General features: G+C 24.3%; 2 protein-coding genes across 2 annotated transcripts; both read right to left on the bottom strand.

Annotated features, from left to right (window-relative positions):
• Positions 1 to 1,755: 1,755 nt before the first annotated feature.
• Positions 1,756 to 12,457, bottom strand: LOC112596660 (pickpocket protein 19-like). Its single transcript, XM_025342420.1, has 10 exons — positions 12,363 to 12,457; positions 12,084 to 12,287; positions 8,596 to 8,755; positions 8,074 to 8,216; positions 6,777 to 6,933; positions 5,829 to 6,123; positions 5,445 to 5,498; positions 4,697 to 4,832; positions 2,441 to 2,562; positions 1,756 to 1,931 (listed from the first exon to the last, which is right to left on the bottom strand). Exons 1-10 carry the CDS (start codon positions 12,455 to 12,457, stop codon positions 1,756 to 1,758), a joined length of 1,542 nt encoding a protein of 513 aa, XP_025198205.1.
• Positions 12,458 to 12,742: 285 nt separating this feature from the next.
• LOC112596653 (small glutamine-rich tetratricopeptide repeat-containing protein alpha) lies at positions 12,743 to 18,820 on the bottom strand. The gene is made up of 7 exons (XM_025342412.1): positions 18,557 to 18,820; positions 16,328 to 16,540; positions 15,958 to 16,076; positions 14,812 to 14,961; positions 13,717 to 13,956; positions 13,550 to 13,615; positions 12,743 to 13,353 (listed from the first exon to the last, which is right to left on the bottom strand). The coding sequence occupies exons 2-7, from the start codon at positions 16,538 to 16,540 to the stop codon at positions 13,215 to 13,217; spliced, it is 927 nt and encodes a 308-aa protein (XP_025198197.1). The 5' UTR covers positions 18,557 to 18,820; the 3' UTR covers positions 12,743 to 13,214.
• Between the last annotated feature and the right edge of the window lie 91 nt (positions 18,821 to 18,911).

Here is an 18,911-nt window from a genome sequence, read left to right as displayed (position 1 = left end):
TATTATATATTTTAAGAATATTATAACATTAGATTAGGTGTATTTATTCTCGTGGTAATTCAAAAAACAAGATGAAAAAAATAAAACTGCATTATACATAAGTAGCTACAGATTACTGCCTAATTAAACAGTTTATAAATCAAAAATTATTTTTTTCAGAATAAAAATGAATTATAATATTAGATAATTATTATTTAATTGTTGAGCTAAATTAGTTGTAACTTGAAGCTATAATAAAAAAAAAAAAAAAAAATATTAGATAATATAATTTTATCGATTTTTTTCACGTGTAATTTGAGGAATTAAAACCATTATTAGTAAATATTAGATTAAAGCACTTTCTAGCTTACATTCGTAATCAAAAATATACTCACTGTCAAAAAAAAAAAACTCAAAAATGCACAATTTATGGTGGTAAATTATAGTTTAATATTTTTGATGCCGAACAAAGACGCCCATATGGAGGGGTAAAGGGAAGGACATGTCCCCTCCCTGGAAAATGTTGAAAATGTTAAAAAATTGTTTACACAAGATCTATAATGAGTGAAGATAGACTTGATGGATTATGTATAATAAGCGTACACAGGGAAAAATTGATGATAAAACGAATGAATACATAGAACAAGTAATAAATATATTTGGTGTTAAAAAGAGAAATTTACGATTTTTATTTGTAAATTAATATTTTAATAAATTTATGTTATTTATCAAATGTAAATTCAATAAATTACTTTTATGGTTAATTGGTTAAATAATTATTATTTCATAATCTTCCCGTTTGATATATAAAATATAATAGTATTATGTTAAATTGTAAACCCCTTCCTATCTCATGGACATAATTAAAATTTTGCCTCCCCCCCCCTGAGAATTTTTTTATGGGCGCCCTTGATACCGAAATCGATTAAAATAATTTTAAATAGTAAAATAAATACTTTTATAAAAGAGTATAAGTTTATTTTGTATTATTCGCATACCTAATTGAATATTTTAATCAAACCGTTTGCTAATAATCTGTTATTAAATACTATCTGTTCCACACTATATATTATTATCCTATAAGTAAAAAATATTAAATTATAAATACCTCAAAAATTTTTGGTACTATTGTTATAAAAGGTGAAAAAAATAATAGCTTATTAAATTATAGTTATGATAAAACGTAATATTGTATTTTTATTGAAAATAAAAATAGATTCATAATAGAATAAAAATATATTAATAATTATTTACCTATTAATTGATTTATGTATTTACCAAAAAATATTTTTAAGTTAAATGTATTATTATATCATATTTATTATTCAAACAAAAAATAATATTTTTACAAACATTTTATAAAACATAATAAATATGAGAATGTTTCATGACTTTATAGTTTTTACAATTTTTATTTCATATTTGATCTTTTTATAACATACTGCACTACTTTGAACCTTAAGTTCAACTTAGAACTATAGAAAATTAAAACAACCAATTCAATAGAATTTTTTTCTGCGTTTCCTTTAATTTTTTCATAAACTATAATATCATCAATTTTAATAACAATAGTATAATTTAGTATATTTAATTATTATTAGTTATACCAAAATAAATAAACTTTGCTATAACTTTTTTTATATTAACTAAGAGCAAAACAATTTTTTTTTTTTAAACGCGGTTTTAAAAGCATATTTTAAAATTGTTAGTGCATAACGCTTATTTTTAAGAATATATTTTAGTGATTTTTACTGCGTAATATATAAACTTTATTTCTTAATAAAAACGCTCACTATCAGTTGTATCCCGTCGTGCTGGGTCGTTGTTGCAGTTGTAGTTGTTGTAGAGGTTTTGCACAAGTATCAAGAATGACTTGTAGATTATGTAAAGGATTTCCACTATACTTACCAAACTGCAACCAAGAAACAGACTGGCTAGTCCACCGAACGACACTGTTAGACGTAAAATTATTCAATATTATTAAATCATAATGGACCCACCGATTTCAAAACATATACGTCTTACGTAATATGTTAAAGCGTTTAAGTGCTGAATTTAATTTTTAAAAACATGAATTATTATATGACGGGGAATTCCTATAATATTATTGAACAGACCATTTCTGCGCCTAAATTATGCATTCCAAATTTTATACAAATCAAATAATTTATAGAAGAATTACTTAGACAATTTAATTTAGAACCCTCAAACTTCAAAGATAGGAGGTTGGATTGGTTAAATATAATGTATAAGGTTTAAATATATAAATATACTACTGCTATAAATTCTAATAAAGAAAGTATTTTTTTTAATTTTCAACTGGTTTTCTATAAGCGTACCTTACTACTTACTTTCCGTACCAACGGAAAAGCGTCAAACAATTGTAAAGTTATATAATGTAATGTCATATTACGAAAAAAAAATAGTAATAAGTAATAACTAATAAGTATAGGAAACCTACCCAACAAATCTTGAGTAGTATATCTCATGGATCGTCGATAGCTTGTAGCATAAAGTTCTCTATAATTGACTTCCAAGTATACATTGTATCTCGAAGATAACTGTTCATAGTTAACAAATTGCCTAAAAAAAAATAAGTTATATTGGTTAGATGGTGCTTACATTAATAAATATTTTAATTTTATGCCAGCTCCACACTTAGTAAAATACTAATAAAACAAAAATTTAAATTTACTATTACAGATGAAACTTAATCAAAATTATTTTTTTGAAACATTAAAATGTTTTGTTTTAATTTTTTAACTAATTTTATTAATTCAGAGATACCTTTACAAGAGGAGTTATTAGTTAAATCACCCATGACACTTTTTTCTATAAAAATGTTATGAAATAGTTATTTTATGAAAAATCACTATTCAAATTATAATATTATGTATTCTAATATTACACATATTTATAAAAAAGTGAGCAAGCAGGTACCGCTCTACTATATATTAAGTTTCGAGTGAAAATGATTGTGAGAGTATTAATTTGAATTCATTGCACATGAAAAACTATTCTGATCGGAGATGGTCTGTCAACCGATCATTATAATATTATTAAGTATTTATTTTGCTTTAAGCAATACAATAAGTTCATTTTATTTTTTAGGAAAAAATTGCATTAATTATATTATTAGTATTTAATTAAAATAACACATATTTACCATATAAAGAATGTATATTATTGTTTTTAACTTCAAATCTACATGAATAATTTTTATTCATTTTAGTATTAAATTTTCAAATATCTTAGCTATAAAAATTTAATATTCATATAAAAATAATTATGTCTATATATTCTTAATATTTTTATACAGATGTAAGAACAACTTATGTGGGATTGCTGGGATCAGCATTAAATTTTTAAGAATTTTTATATTGCACAAAGAATAATTTTTTTATCATTATTAACAAAAAAAAAGAAATAAAAAAAATTAAAAATATAAAAAGTCAAATTATTTTAAAAATTATATCATGTTTAAAAAATGTTAACATAAAAATTTGGTGAAAATTTCAAATAACTAAAATAATTTGTTTTTATGTTATATTAAAACAAAGAAAAATTGACTAAAACGAGTTTTGTGTAAAAATGCATTAATTTCTTGAAGTTTTTTCCCAGTTATTTTTGAAAAACACTAGAAATTCTAGATCCAGTTTGATATCAAAAACTATTATCAAAGTTGAAGTATTTTTTCTACTTCATTGTAAATCTGCAATTCATCGTTTCGCTTAAAATCTAAAAAGTATTTATTTCATCACAATATAATACATAACAGCTACACACGACATTGATTTTTAGTATAACTAATACTAATAATTAATACTCTAATAAGTCACTATAAATTTAGTGAAATGTAATACATAGTCGTAATTATTGAGATCAGTGGCGCCGAAGTAAAAAAAAATATGTAGGACAAACATTTAAAACAAACTTTCATCCACCACACATTCGGTTGTTTAAGCTACCAAAATAGATTTACTCACCCATCACCAATTTTATATGTAAGACAATTGTCCAACATTAACATAGGGTTTGGCGCCACTGATTGAGATAATTAATATCGTTGAACAAAACTTTCATTGTGAGGAAAATAATATGAACGTTTCTGTCATAATATTTTAAAATATACGTAATATATGTTATGACTAATATGTGTGTTCAATATTTTGTTCCAATATACTTAGATAAATGTTTTGTTACTATAATAAAGTATAAATGTATAAATATAGCTAAAAGTGATTATTAAGTCTTTGAACTTAGGAATTTTTATCTTACAAAAATGATTTTTTTTTTTACACTAATGACCTTTTTATTAGAGCATTATAAGTATTAAAAAGTGTATTTTTTGTAAATAGATTATGTTTTTTTCACTATACCTACTATATTAATTACTGTTCTGAACAATGTTTACTCGTATTTGAGCTTACTGATAATTATTTTGTTAATCTTGAAAAAATATAGATGTACCTACGCAAATTGTACGTAGATTGTACAACAGTTTTGTAGAGTACTAGAGATCAGGACTCTTGAACAATTGAATTCGTATTGAAATATTTAGATACTTTATTTATTATTTATAATATTCATATAGTAAATAATAATTTGTAAAATATTCAACCGTTCGTAAATATACGTTTCTAACGTGTGTATTTCTATAACATATCAACCGTCAATAATAATGAAGTATCAACGTATTTCACACTGATTTGCTTACCTAAATTCATTCCGGAGCTCGGTCGTATACGCCATAAACGAACAAGGCGGTCGACAATTGCAGTTCATAGAAAATGGCATGCTCCAATTAGGAAAGCCTGGTTCGTCTTCCGGAACTTTGGGGTTACGTTGAAGTACTAAATAACGAACAATATACTACTGTACGCCATTATAAGTTATATTGTATTTATATAGAATCTATACTATAGATATTAATTTTTTATTAATTATCGGTTTGTGATATTATACCTATAGGTACATAATGTTAGATCGTACTTAAATATTTCCAATGAAACAAAAAAATTAAATATAATTGACTAATAGATTCAATGTTTTTTTTTTAAGTCTGGTATAATTAAAATTAATGCTATATTCTTATTTAAAAATTCTAAATGAAAAAATATAGGTATTATAATTTATAATTTATAGACATATTTTTAAACGCACCAATTAAATGTTTACTTTAATTTATGAAATTGTAATAGATGGATTAACAATGTAACATTTAAATCAGTTATACTTAAAATTGACTTAATTTTTTAACAAATTCTTTCATTAATATATAATTAAAACTCATGACTTTTTTATATATGGGTATGGATTTAGCACATTATAATAATTGATGTTTTAATCATTCGATTAAAGTAGTTTGGGTTTGACTTGTAACATGGTAAAATCCACACAACATAGTTATAATAGATAACAGTATATATTATTAGTATATAATATCGTAAAATGCACTGCCTTACTATCGTTTGCGATCAAACAAGGTATGTGTTCTATTCCACAGTGACTTCCGAGGCCTATAAAACAATATTCATACAATTATGAACAATTATTTTGTATAACATGCAACTATAAAAAAAATATCTTTAATAATAATCTATTTTTATTGTAACGAGTTGTGATAATATATATTACACATATATTATTATAAGACTATACATATATTTTTATATGGTTGTTATCAATCATATATATCCCTCGTAGCTGACCATTACAAATGTATCATAACCCATGAATCATATCTGTACCCAATAAAGGCTTCTATACCAGTGTTTGTATATTATTATTTATAGATATTTTTTTTACGATGTATACATTATTTAAAAAAATGTAACAACCTACCGTACCTTTATACAATTTGAAAAAGTACTGCGTACAGTTGCACGCCTTGTAGATAGCTCTCATCCTACATTTGATGTAACACGTGTCTTCGTTGCTACTCTTGTGTAACAGTGAGCTGAGGTTCTTTGCTTTTGCTCTGTACAAGTGACATTGGCTGTTTTGATTTCCGATACGGTCGAGTGAATCATCAGCCTCCACTTGAGCCACGCTCACTGATATCCGTGAAATGCGATCGCGTATGGCGTGCACTTTGTAGGCGGTCGCCACGTCCGGAAAGGAGTCGGGGGTGTGTACCATCACCTGAACGGAATAAATTACAGTTGTTTACATCTATAAAGTGACTACTTCTATGTACGTTTTTTTAAATAGACTTGTGAATATCAATTTATTATTATGATTGCGTACGCAAATATAGGCGTTTATGTTACCAAAAATATTTTTAAGTGATAATTTTATCAGAGGGTAGGTAGACATTTAAGACTGAAGATATATAGAATTTCAGATCAATTGAAATTACACCATTTAACAAATTGGTTGTATTTTTAGACATATCATTATTTTGATTTTTGAATTTTCTTAAAACTTTTATTTTTTTAAATATTTAAAATGGTTGATTTAAAGTTTTATGAAAAATTTAATATTCTTTCGAGTAAAAAAAAATTCGAATAATATATTTTTAAGTAAAGTAAAATACAACGAAGTATTAGAAAAAGTTAAACGGTTAAAAGGTGGAGCAAAATTAAAACCAAATTTTATTGAAGCGTTATGATTAATGAATATAAGTAATATTGATAAGTTGATTGTACCGGTAACTGATCCAAATACTATCAAATAGTTATTCCTTTATGAAGTGAACAATGTTTAAATATACGTTGGGATCTAATATCAGCAATATGCCAATATACATCTAAAAATCACCAAAATCTATTGTAAGTATATACGTATTTACTTACGTTAAAGCCTCTTCTACGACTGTCATCTGGGAAAAATTTGTTGCTCATATTGCTCATTATTAATTTGAGTCCAGTATCTTTGCCCGCGGCGTTGTTTCGAAGGGGAACAAGCATTCCATCCGATTCGATAAACAGAGGGTTAATTTTGTTTTCGTCACTATAATAATATATTATGTTATACACACACACACACACACATATATATATATATATATATAAGAATGATAGTCATAAACTTAAAAGAAATAAACTATTGATAAAATAAAATAATTATTGTGTACTGGTATTATACAATATATAAATGTCATATTATCATTAAAAATATTCTTATACGCTTAAATATATATATCTATGTACTTAAAGTGATATATTGCTAAAAATAATCGTGTGTAACTACACTTTTTTCACGTAGTTAGAACAGATAGGCGACAATAGTTAAAACATTATCATAAAGTTAAAAAATAAATGATTGAAAATATGTAGATTTCTTTGTGCGTATATTTGTTCTTGTACATTTCAACGAAAAGTGTTTTCTTCCATGAAAATGAAGTTTTTAATGGTTTTACGAAAAACATTTAAATTTATAGTACGAATACTTTTTAAAACATTGTATACTGTGGTTAAAGAGTTTACTACCATAGTAGGTACCATATTAGTTATATATGTATATAGTTGGGGTACAGCTTATGAAAAAGAAAACCATTAATCTGTTTTTACCAAATTTTAAGTTCAATAAATTTCAAAATAATTTTTATTATTATTATATTAACTATATAACTATAATGATATTTGTCATATTATGTTTTTAAAATGGTTCACAGCTACGTCGTCTGTCGAGTTTAGTTTCTTGTATCATATAATATAATATTCTAATTGGTCATTAATATCGTAGTATCATTGACCATGATTGAGCGTGAATTGGGCCAAGCTCAAATGTTGGACACGACACGATAAACGATGTAACTTTAAACCCGGCATTATAATTTAAATGTATCAGTAGTAATGAAAGGTACCATTGTGGCCATTGTGCACTACCTTAATTATTGCTCATAGCTGCTTTGATAACTCGTTTGCTTTTCGGTAATATTTTGAATAGGTACACTACAATATGCAATCATTACATGTCCCATAATAGAATATGGCAATTTTTCCCACCCATACAATTACGATATATTTTATTTAGTTTATAATAACATTATGTTGTTTTAACTAGAAATTCTGGATAATTAAAGCTAAAATATACTATAGTAAATAATGATCTCTAGTTGTAGTCTGTAGAAATGGTATAGATACGTACTTTATACTGCTCTCGGCCGTTTGGCTATTGAACGAATAACAAAACCCTTCTTCAGTACGTTGAAACCGCAGAATATCCTTGCATTTGTACGTTACGCCTCTCCAATAACATTTTTGAAATATATCTTCGATGGACGGTGCCAACTATATATATCATGATTTATTTGCAATGTGTTAAAAAGATAAAAAAAAGAACCAAAACATTATGAATACACATTTTATTATAAAATAAATATATCATTCATTGCTAAGGTCAGAATTTAAGAATGTATTATCGTACAAGTCCATACGTAGGTACAACTGTACAAGATAGTTTAATTTCAATTATTTTATGATATAGGATAAACTCGTCCAGTTTTTATAACTGAATTAATTTCATAAATGTATTTAATATCTATAAAACTATAAATTAACATTTTTTTAAATCAAATGATAAGGATCACCTAAACTTATATTTATTTTAGTACACAGTTTATAGGTATGTTGGAGTATTCTTTTAAGTGTTTAACCCAACGCAACTTACTTTTAACATGATATCAGATATATCGTCCAGGGGTATTTTTATTGTAGATTTATTCTGTAGAAAATAATATAGATTCGTGTTGTGTGGGAACTCTATCCTTGCAAGTGCCTGCAATGAATTTGTCCACTTGGTTCTCAAGTCGGAATCGTTGGAATATTTACTAAAATAAATAAAAAATATAAATAGGCACTATAAGTGTACGTGTTTATCCTTGTATAGTACCTATCTAACTTACTTAATTGATAATTTTAACTAACAGTCCACTTTATAGTTTATAGGCAGAAAAGTGATAGGTGTTCATGCATTAATAACATTTATTTGCTTACATTATTTTTATAATAAGTACATCAGAAAATATTCAAATATCTATCTACACACTATATTAATATTTCATAGCACATCTAACTATATTTTGTACCTACATATAAATAAACATTTAAAATTTATTTATTTAAAGCATTAATTGGTAAGCGGAGTAGTAGATCAATAATTTTCGAGGTATCCGCGTAGGTACTTAAAACTCTGCGAAGTGCTAATGAATACTCTGCGTAAATACTTATGAGTTATAACTCATAAATCAGTCGTCCAAATTACAATTTTTCAATTTTTATGTATTGAAATAATTAAAAAAATATCTTTCTCTGGAATAGAAATTAAAAATGTATGTTTTTATTTAAAAAAATATTATTTTATTCTATTGAAAAATTTGTAAGAAAAAAATGTTCAGAATAATAAGCAATGGTGTATCCAAGAGGGCTTAGGGGTCAAATTTCAGGAAGTCTTAAATTATTATTTATTTTATTAAAAAATATAATATCAGGGTTTTATTTAAAAGGTTATAATGACATTATAGAAGCTGAATAGGTATCAATTAAAGCAATTAAAATGGAATTGGTTGAATCTAAAGATCGACTATATATTTATGGTTATCAAATAAGTTCTGCAACAATGTGAACCAGTAATATACCTAAATATGTATGAACTTTTTTAATTGCTATCAATATTTCCTATTTCAACAGCCACTCCTGAAAGAAATTTTTAAAAATTAAGGAGATTAAAAAATCATCTTGAAAATAAGGCAACTGAATCACGGGCCACGACTTGTAGGACTTTCACTATTATCTATTTATAGAAATAAAAATATTATTAATTTTATGGAGTTACTGATATTAGATAAGTTTCTCTAACAATGGTAAGGCTATAAGATTAAAATTAACTATCTAATAATTTAATTAAAGTAATAATATATAGTTGCAACATTAAAAATATAGTTTTTTTAAACATTAATTTTTTAGCACTATGGATTTTTTTTGCTTTGTAAAATATTACTGATAAAAAAAAAATAATAATAATAACCCTGTACTCGTATATTAATACTTATTTACCCACATATAAAAAAATTAAAAATGTCATTATCACCAAGATAGTCGTTTTTCACTACAGGATTTTAAGTTTGAATTTCACAGGTTATTAAGCCTATTAATATTTTGTTATGAGAATTTTAATTATTAATTGCGTACTTGAAAACGAATAATAATTTATTTGAACTCGATTAATTTATTTGGGAACAGGAAACTTAAAAGGTTACTACACTTGAATTTGTTGTCCTCGACTTGAAAGCGCGTATCAGTAAATTTACGTTTAGCACAAGTCAGACGTCAGTTTATTCTAATTTTTTTAAATTAACGAACCTAAACGTAAACTGTTGAACGTAAATTTATCATGTTACGAACTTGTAAAATGGATTACAAACTTAACAAATGCGAATGTAGCGTCCTCTTAGTATCACAGCAACCAAGTATAGTTTATCGATAGGCAGAGACGTTAGCTTAGATACGTTTAATAATAAAATTGTAAGTACCTATTTAATATTGTATGTTTACATTATTTATTTTTTTACTGTAGGATATAATGAAATAGATAGGGTACAAATGAAAGTACACTTAACAATCTCAGAAGAACTCTGATTTATAAATTTATAATGAAGTATATACTTATACATTATACATAGGTATCTACTTTTAGAATATTATAAAATGTTAAATAGCATAATATGTAGTGCAATAATTTGTCATTGTTTATGTGTTTCCAAAATGTAACTTAAATACAACTTAAGTTTTTACAAATTGTAATAAAATAAATAATAATTATGTGAGAAATCTGCTTATTAGCGATACCTAGGTATTGCAATGATGCCATATAAACAAATACAACAATTAATAATTAACAATATTAAAATATTGTTATATAATTTTAACTAATAGAAAAAATGTTTGAATTAGTATTAATTTATATTCAACCCTTAAATAATAATAAATTAAAATCAACACTTCTTAATAAGTGTTAGCCAAAGGTTAGCACCAAAATTAACAACAGTTAAAAATATTTTTTATAACATAGAGTGATTGACATTTGTCAATAGAGTGTACTGGTGTTTATTCAAGTAGATATAAAATATAAATAATAAAATGGTAACCATGGTAATTCAGAAATATACAAATGGCATGAAGAAATATCTAATAGTAAATAGGTATGGAAATTGAAATAAAAAGTTTAAAAGTAGTTTTAATTATGTTAGTTATAATTCCGATTTCAGAAGAAAAATTTAAATTTAAAAATATAATTATTCTTTCATGATAATTTATGTGTTATAAACAAAAATAGTTTAAATGTATAAACAAAAAAATTGTCTTGTATTTAATTCATACTTTGGTATAATTTATGATGCTTATAATAAATTATTCAAATTACTATAATTTTGAAACCAACACCAATATATAAAACAGAGTTTTATCTGAAATTAGCAATTAATTATCATATAAGTACTCTCCAACATTATTATTTTGAATTGAATTGAGTTAAAGGCAGGGGCGGATTGGCCAAGGAGGCAAAGGGACAATCACCTCCGGGCCCTTGATAGTGTCAATTAATACAAATTATACATATTTAAGTATAAAATATAATGTTAAAATATAATAGTAAAACACCATTTATTTTCGAATGAATGAAAGTTAATTGTACACTATTAACTATAAATATTTATTAATTAAAATGTGATAATAATAGGTACAGTTGATTAACCCTCCGGACCCCTCGATACCCAATCCGCCCCTGGTTAAAGGTATCAAACATGCTGTTTTTAATCATCAATCTATAGTTTTTTATACTTTATAAAACTTCTGAGAAAAAAAGAAACTTCTTTTTAAATTATTTCTTTCTTTAACATATGCGGAGACATGTAACTATTAGAGAATTCCTTTTTTTCTAAACAAATAAAAAGCATAATTAAAATACCAATCGATACACTCCAATTTTAACTTAAGCATTTGAAATTATATTAATTACATAATTTCTCCACGACTTTAATCTAAATTTGTATTTTATCAACCGAAATAAACTATTAACCAGTTTTATATGGTAAACATAATTCATATTTTAAATGTGCATAGAACAATATTAAGGAATTGAACAAAAATAATTGTATATACTTAAGCACTAAATTGAGAGCCTTTGAGTATACAATTTTACTGATAGGACAAATAGTAACTGCAGGAAAATCAATCTTGATGAGTGGATAACGAGGATCATCAACAATGATTTCCATTGAAGAGTATGAATACTTCTCCCAAGACGCTGAAACCAAAACCACTATAGCAATGCTAGCGATAATCAATAACAGTACCCATAGCAATCTGTGTAGACAATTAAAAACTGTTAAAAATATAAGTTACCTAATATATGTCACATCAGTATTATTAATTTGATACCTCATCCATGGTTTCTCATCTTTCTGAATAATGTGTCTCAAACCATGTATTGAGCCATTTTCACAGAAGTCAATCCAAATAGATTTTAGAGTCATAATAAATAAAATATTATAATATCGTTAAATTAACATTATTTTATTTGAATTTTAAAATATTACAAACATTAGACACTGAATATGTGTTAAATGTTACTAAGAATCAAACAAAACATGTATATAGAATATCAATAGTTTAATATTTATGAGGGGTGTGGGAGAGATGATAACATTTGATAAAGAATAAAAACAGTTATAATTCAAATAAGGGCGCTATTAAACAAATAAATAGTCATTATTATTAAAATGAAAATATTTAAAAAGAATATGTAGACATAATTTTTAGTTTTACTTAAATTTAATTTACTATAAAAACCATGTCTAATATTATTAAATTGATAGTTGATACTGTACTTCAAACAACTATAGTTGTTGTCAAACATATGTGTAGTCGTCAAAATTCATCACCATTTAAGCATCAAAAGTGCACGTGTTTAAATGTAACATTACTTTATAGTAAATTAAAAATGACTGGTAAAAATCAAATGAATAAATATGATTTATGATAAAATAAAAAAATAGCAAATAATTTTTGAATATTTTGACAGTAGATATGGTTATTTTGTACAGTATTGCCTAATGGTGAGTGAGATCAACTACTGTTTTTATGTTTGACAACTTCTAACCGACTAACAATTATTAAATAACACCGATTAAATTAATTTAATTTATAAAAAAAGTAATCATTAATAATTATATATCAATATTTATGAATAAAGAAAATATTTTAAGTTATAAAAACTTATATTTTGTTAGTTTAAGGTTGAGTTTCATCATCATGGTATCCATTGTGTGGTGGTGGTTGTCCTTCATTTTGAGCATTCTGAAATTGCATTCGTAATCCATCTAACAGGTTAGGATTGGCTGATTGTAAACGAGTAACTATACTTTGTCCACTATAAAACAAATAATAATTATAAGAACATAAATTGAGTTAAATTAAGTTTATTTTAAATTAATTATTTTTAGTTTTAAAATTTTTTTAAAACAGAATTTGTATCTAAATATTTTATAGTATATAAAATATAATATCGTCATAACTTATAACAATAAATATACATATTTATTTAAAATATTTAAAAAAATACTCACACTTGCATCAGTCTATCTAGTCCTTCACTGCCAGAATTAGTTACATCTCCCAAAATGTTGTTTATTCTAAAAAAAAAAAAAAAACATAGTAATGACTAATGATTTTCATTTCTTAAATTTCAGCTTTTGGCTAATAATAAAATAATCTTGTAAAAATAATAGCATACACTGAAGAAACTTCTGGATTATCAGACATAATACGTGCAGCAGTTTCCATTAAATTTGGAGTTGCCATAGTAGGAGGGTCATTTGGCATTTGTGATTGTGTTCCAGAATTTGTTTGCTGCAAGTTATTCAAGGTAAGTTGATAGTTCCGTTGATAACCCTGATTTTCAGGATCTAATTCACATGCTTTTTTGTAACATGAAACTGCTTTGTGATAATCTTTCATGTAAGAAAAAGCTAATCTATAAAAATAAAGTAAATTTCATGAAAAATTTTTCTTGGCAAGACAAAAAATATTGATAACAATTATTATAATATTATGTGATATAAGTATTTTTATATTTAAATAATAACTCAAAAATACAATTAAATTTAAAAATTAGAAACCTATACTACAAATATACATAATAGATAATTTAGGGATTATTTTAAATTCAATATGTAATACATTTTTAATAATTAAAATTACTTTGAATTTTTATAGAAAAAAAAAAATGACTAAATTGTATTAAAAATTATAGTAGTAGCTAGTATCATATTTTCTAATGTAGAGTAGTGCTTTTTTTTTAATAATTTTACTTGAAAAACAATATTAGTTTTGATAGCTATATAGAATAGGTAGTTATAAATAACATTTTATTTCTGTGATAGTAATTTAATTGTACTGTATTTTACATAAATAAGTAAAGAAAGGAAAAGAAAAACTTTAAAGATAAATTAAGAAAACGAATACGTTTTTAATTTTTATAAAACAATCAAACAATTTTTTTTTAATTCAGATGTATAATTAAATTCATGTAATTATAACCAAAACTTTTAAAGTTTTAGATTTTAAAATTGGCTATTTTTTTTTTTTTAAACATAAGTTACTTGATTATTCTAATTGATATACAACATACTAAAAATTATTCCATTTAATTACCTTTCTAGTAATCTAACAAATATGAGTGTTATTAATGATAAAACATGTTAATAATAATAAAGTTAAATTATTTATGGTTTTTAGCATTTTATTTAGTTATTAAAATAAATGTTCAACAAATGTTATTATGTGTAATAAGCTAAAATGAAATATTAAAAACTATTATTATAATCACCCCAAACGGCAATATGCTTTGCAATATGTTGGATCAAGTTCAATTGCTTTTTGGCAATCCTCAATAGCATTCGTGTACTTGCCGATAGCATTAAAGGCAGCAGCTCTATTGCAATAATAAATTGGATTGAATGGATTTAATTTGATCGATCTGAAATTGAAATTAATATTAATAAAATAATTGCAAGTAATTAAAAAAAATATGAAATAAATTTAATGTTACTTAGAAGTTTTGCATCATACACAAAAATTATATACTTTTATTTGAAGAATAGTTAAAAAGTATTAAATTATTATTTGTACATAAAAAATATTAGTTATAGATATTTAATTATTTATTTTTTATGTATAATGTTTTATTATTTTCTTTATATTTTAAAATTAATTATTTACTAATATGAAACTTAAAATAAAATTTAAATCGTAAAGTATAAGATAATATTTAATCTTTAGTGTCACCACATATCAGACTACATAGTCTACATAAATAAAGGAAGGTTAATTTTTTTCTCTTGATAGTATAATTTTTAATAAAATTGTATTAAACTTAAGAGTGTATTATTTATACTATAAATTATAAAATATTTGTTTCTTATTCTATATTTAAGTATTTTAATTATCATTTACAAATTAATTTACTTTAAATTATAATATAATATACAAATCAAAAATTAAAAAAATAATTTTGAACATTATATAGTAGTATGATAATTAATAAGTGATATATTTAATTATATTTAAGTTTACCCACTCCACTGATAAAAATTGGTTGTTTTCACATTTTTCCCGTAAACATTACTGTCAATAAGAAGTTGTAATGTCTGTTACCAACAAAAGTTTGAATGTTTCGGCAACTCAGTATATATGTGCGAAAATAAGTTAACTTATTAAATGGAATAGAGTATAACATTACTTAATGGAGTATGAAACATTCAGAAAATAATTTATAATATATTAAAAATACGCTAATAAATAATTACTCAAGCATGTTCCCAAAGACAAAAAATTTCTAAAAAATTATTAAAAATGAAAAATTACAATATTTTTAAACTACAAAATACTTTCTATTATTAATACAATATACTCTATATACTCAATATTTTAAAACATTAATAATGAAGTTTAATAATTTATTATTTTAACATACATAGTGTAAGCATCTATAGCCTTGTCATTATCTTGAATTTTCATGTAATCATTTCCATATTTCTTATAATTTTCAGCTTCATCTTTATGAGCTTGACTTATTTCACGCTTAAGGTTTGTCTAAAACAAAATAATACATTTTTAATAATTATTCCTCAATAAATAAATATAAATAAAACAAATTATAGTTTATAAAAGTAAAAAAAATATCAAATTAATATAACTATGATAAATTTTAATTATATATAGACATAAGCTATATATTATTATATGAATAATGTATTTATGATAAATATAATGTAAGACAATGTTTCAATTAATGAATTGTGTTAATTTTATCTCAAATATAAAATAAATAATAAATTATTTACTTTTTGATCTTTAACTTTATAATATTCATTCACAATGTTTTCCAACTTAGCGTCAACATCATTTGATTCAGTAGGATTTAAATTATACGCTGACTCAATGCACTGAACTGCTACTTCCATACTTTCCAATGATTCATCATTGAAGCTACCATTACTTAGTTGGCTTTTTAAATGATTTACAATAAGCAGAGCCAACTTTTTTTTGTCTTCCATCTTGTAAAAATAAATACAAATAATATATTAGGTGTTATATTTGTTAAGTACTTAAATAGTATATTAAATTTAGTAAACTTTTAATTAATTTAGTTATATTTTTAAATTTAATGAATCAAGTATTTATAGTATTGAAAATATTCATTGTTTATTAACATTTAGGTTAATAAAAATATTTTATCATTTTAGTATTTTTGTATACTATACTACATTAATTTAATCTGACTTAAAGAATACATACATCTATGTACATAGTTGTATATTTTGTGACATACGTAGTATGTAGGTACTATGAATCTAATATAAGTTTACAATATGATCAAAAAAGATGAAAAATAATTATATCTAGTTTTTGGTAAAATTAACAGAAATATAAAATATTAATACATTATGAATTGATTATAAAATGTACATTTATTTAATATTAATTTTTATATATTATTATTTAGCATTATGGTTATGCATTTGTTATTAATTAAAAAAAATAATAATAATTTTAGTCAGCGGTGCAATTAAAGGGGAGGTTCAGCCCCCTTTGAGTCTTCATATAAAGTAAAAAATTGTTTTAGGTTTTATTAAAAAATATTGTTTAATGATATTATCACAATTGAAATTAATTTAATATTTTTATTTTTTATAATTATGAAGTTTTTTTTAACTTTTTAAGATATTTCTGGTTGTACCACTAGTTTCTGTATGTAAATATGTATAAAAATAATTTTTTTTTCAGTTGATCTAGGAGAGAAAAGGTGAAATTTGTTAAAAATATTTTAAAAACCTTGTATTCGAGAAACTTTATATATTAATCATATTTATATTGTTAACTGATTTAATTAAATATAATATTTAAAAAATAAAAATAAAAATTTTTTAGAGTACAATTAAAATTAATTTAACATGGTACCTTAGGTAAACGTGCCATAAATTTGCAAACCCTACTATAAAGAACTTAAAGGTATTAAAACATTTTATGTAATGAAAGCTATAGGTTATTGAAATTTTCAGTAAAAGTTATGTCACGTAATATTTGTATATTTTACAGTACAGCTGTACAGTTTAGTTAAATGACAACTTTGCAATATTATTCTTCAGTAATTTAAATAGGTACTTCTATTTGTAACCCATTATTGGTTTATTTCCAAACATTTAAACTGTAATTTAGATGTAGTGAAAAATATTACTAAGGTAAATTGTATCTATACAATTTATGGTTCTACCTATGAACTAGTGAAAGGTATCTATAGAATCTTGAGTATGTTAACTAACAGCAATACCGCACATTTTTCAAAAAATCTACTGAGGCATGAATGTTAAAAACTGAAGGGCCACTTGTTTATCTAAAGTCTCCCTACACGTCAAAGACATACTAATATAAAAACAAAAATATTTCATCACCAATTCTGTTAATACATAGGACAGAGGTTCCCAACCTTTTTTGACTCACGGCACCCTTAATTATTTTCTAAAAATCCGGAGGCACCCCATAGTATAGGGTTAGGTTTAGTAGTCTATAGGGCCTATAGACTACTTCGGTTTTATTCAGCAGTGCATAAGTATAAACAAAAGTAGAAAGACGTTGGTATATAGTATATACAAATATTTTATTTTATTTTATTATTATTTTCATGAAATCGTTTTTCTTTATAAATATATTTCAAATAATTTTACGGAACCCTAAATAAAGTTTGCGGCACCCTAGTTGGGAATCTATGACATAGGAGACCATGACGAGATCTAGTATATTTAAAAGTATCTTAACAACATACCTAGGCTTATGACAAAACCTTTAAATGGCTTTACCTTTTGAACTAAATCTAACCAATGATCTCAGATTGCTATTTTAAATACACATTTTAAACCTAAGAAAAAGGATACTTGGAAAACCGAAATCTTTTAAAAAATGACAGACAAAACGATGTGTACCTATGCAATGAAATCAAGCTTAACAAATACATTAACATAATGAGGTGTCTTTTACACGGCATGTGAACACGTATAAAATTAAATCCAACATACCTTACACGATGGGTTACTTGCAATCTTTCTCACTGAAACTAGAACAATTTATTACAACAATATAATGCCTGGATATCGTTCGAATTTCGTACGTTGTTGCACAATTATATGAGAATTGTATCGTTATTATAACAGTTTATTAGCGTGTAACATTTTGTCAAAAATAAAAATAGCTAAGCAATAGGCACTATGCAGTAGGCAGTCTACAAATTCCGAATGACTCGGTGCGTTTCAGCGATGAGCGATAGACATGATAACGAGGTTGGTAGGTATACGAAGTGACGTATTTGTTAATAATAATAATACTTTTGTAGTAATCAACAGAGTTCGACCACGTAACCGCGACCAATTCGAT

The sequence above is a fragment of the Melanaphis sacchari genome, unplaced genomic scaffold (assembly GCF_002803265.2).
Source record: "Melanaphis sacchari strain LSU unplaced genomic scaffold, SCAv2.0 Contig330_pilon_pilon, whole genome shotgun sequence".
Taxonomy (NCBI): Eukaryota; Metazoa; Arthropoda; class Insecta; order Hemiptera; family Aphididae; genus Melanaphis; species Melanaphis sacchari.
Note: the sequence above shows the minus strand (reverse complement) of the source record. Positions and strands in the feature narration are given on the sequence as shown.

Bases quoted from the DNA above. Each gene is read 5' to 3' on its own strand.
- LOC112596653 (XM_025342412.1), bottom strand. From the start codon at position 16,540: ATGGAAGACAAAAAAAAGTTGGCTCTGCTTATTGTAAATCATTTAAAA. The intron at 14,962-15,957 runs GTATGTTAAAAT...TTTCAATTTCAG, and splicing joins GCTATAGATGCTTACACTAT to ATCGATCAAATTAAATCCAT. The intron at 13,354-13,549 runs GTGAGTATTTTT...TTTGTTTTATAG, and splicing joins CTAGATAGACTGATGCAAGT to TGGACAAAGTATAGTTACTC.
- LOC112596660 (XM_025342420.1), bottom strand. From the start codon at position 12,457: ATGACTCTAAAATCTATTTGGATTGACTTCTGTGAAAATGGCTCAATA. The intron at 12,288-12,362 runs GTATCAAATTAA...TTGTCTACACAG, and splicing joins GATGAGAAACCATGGATGAG to ATTGCTATGGGTACTGTTAT. The intron at 4,833-5,444 runs GTAAGGCAGTGC...TTCGTTATTTAG, and splicing joins TTGTTTGATCGCAAACGATA to TACTTCAACGTAACCCCAAA.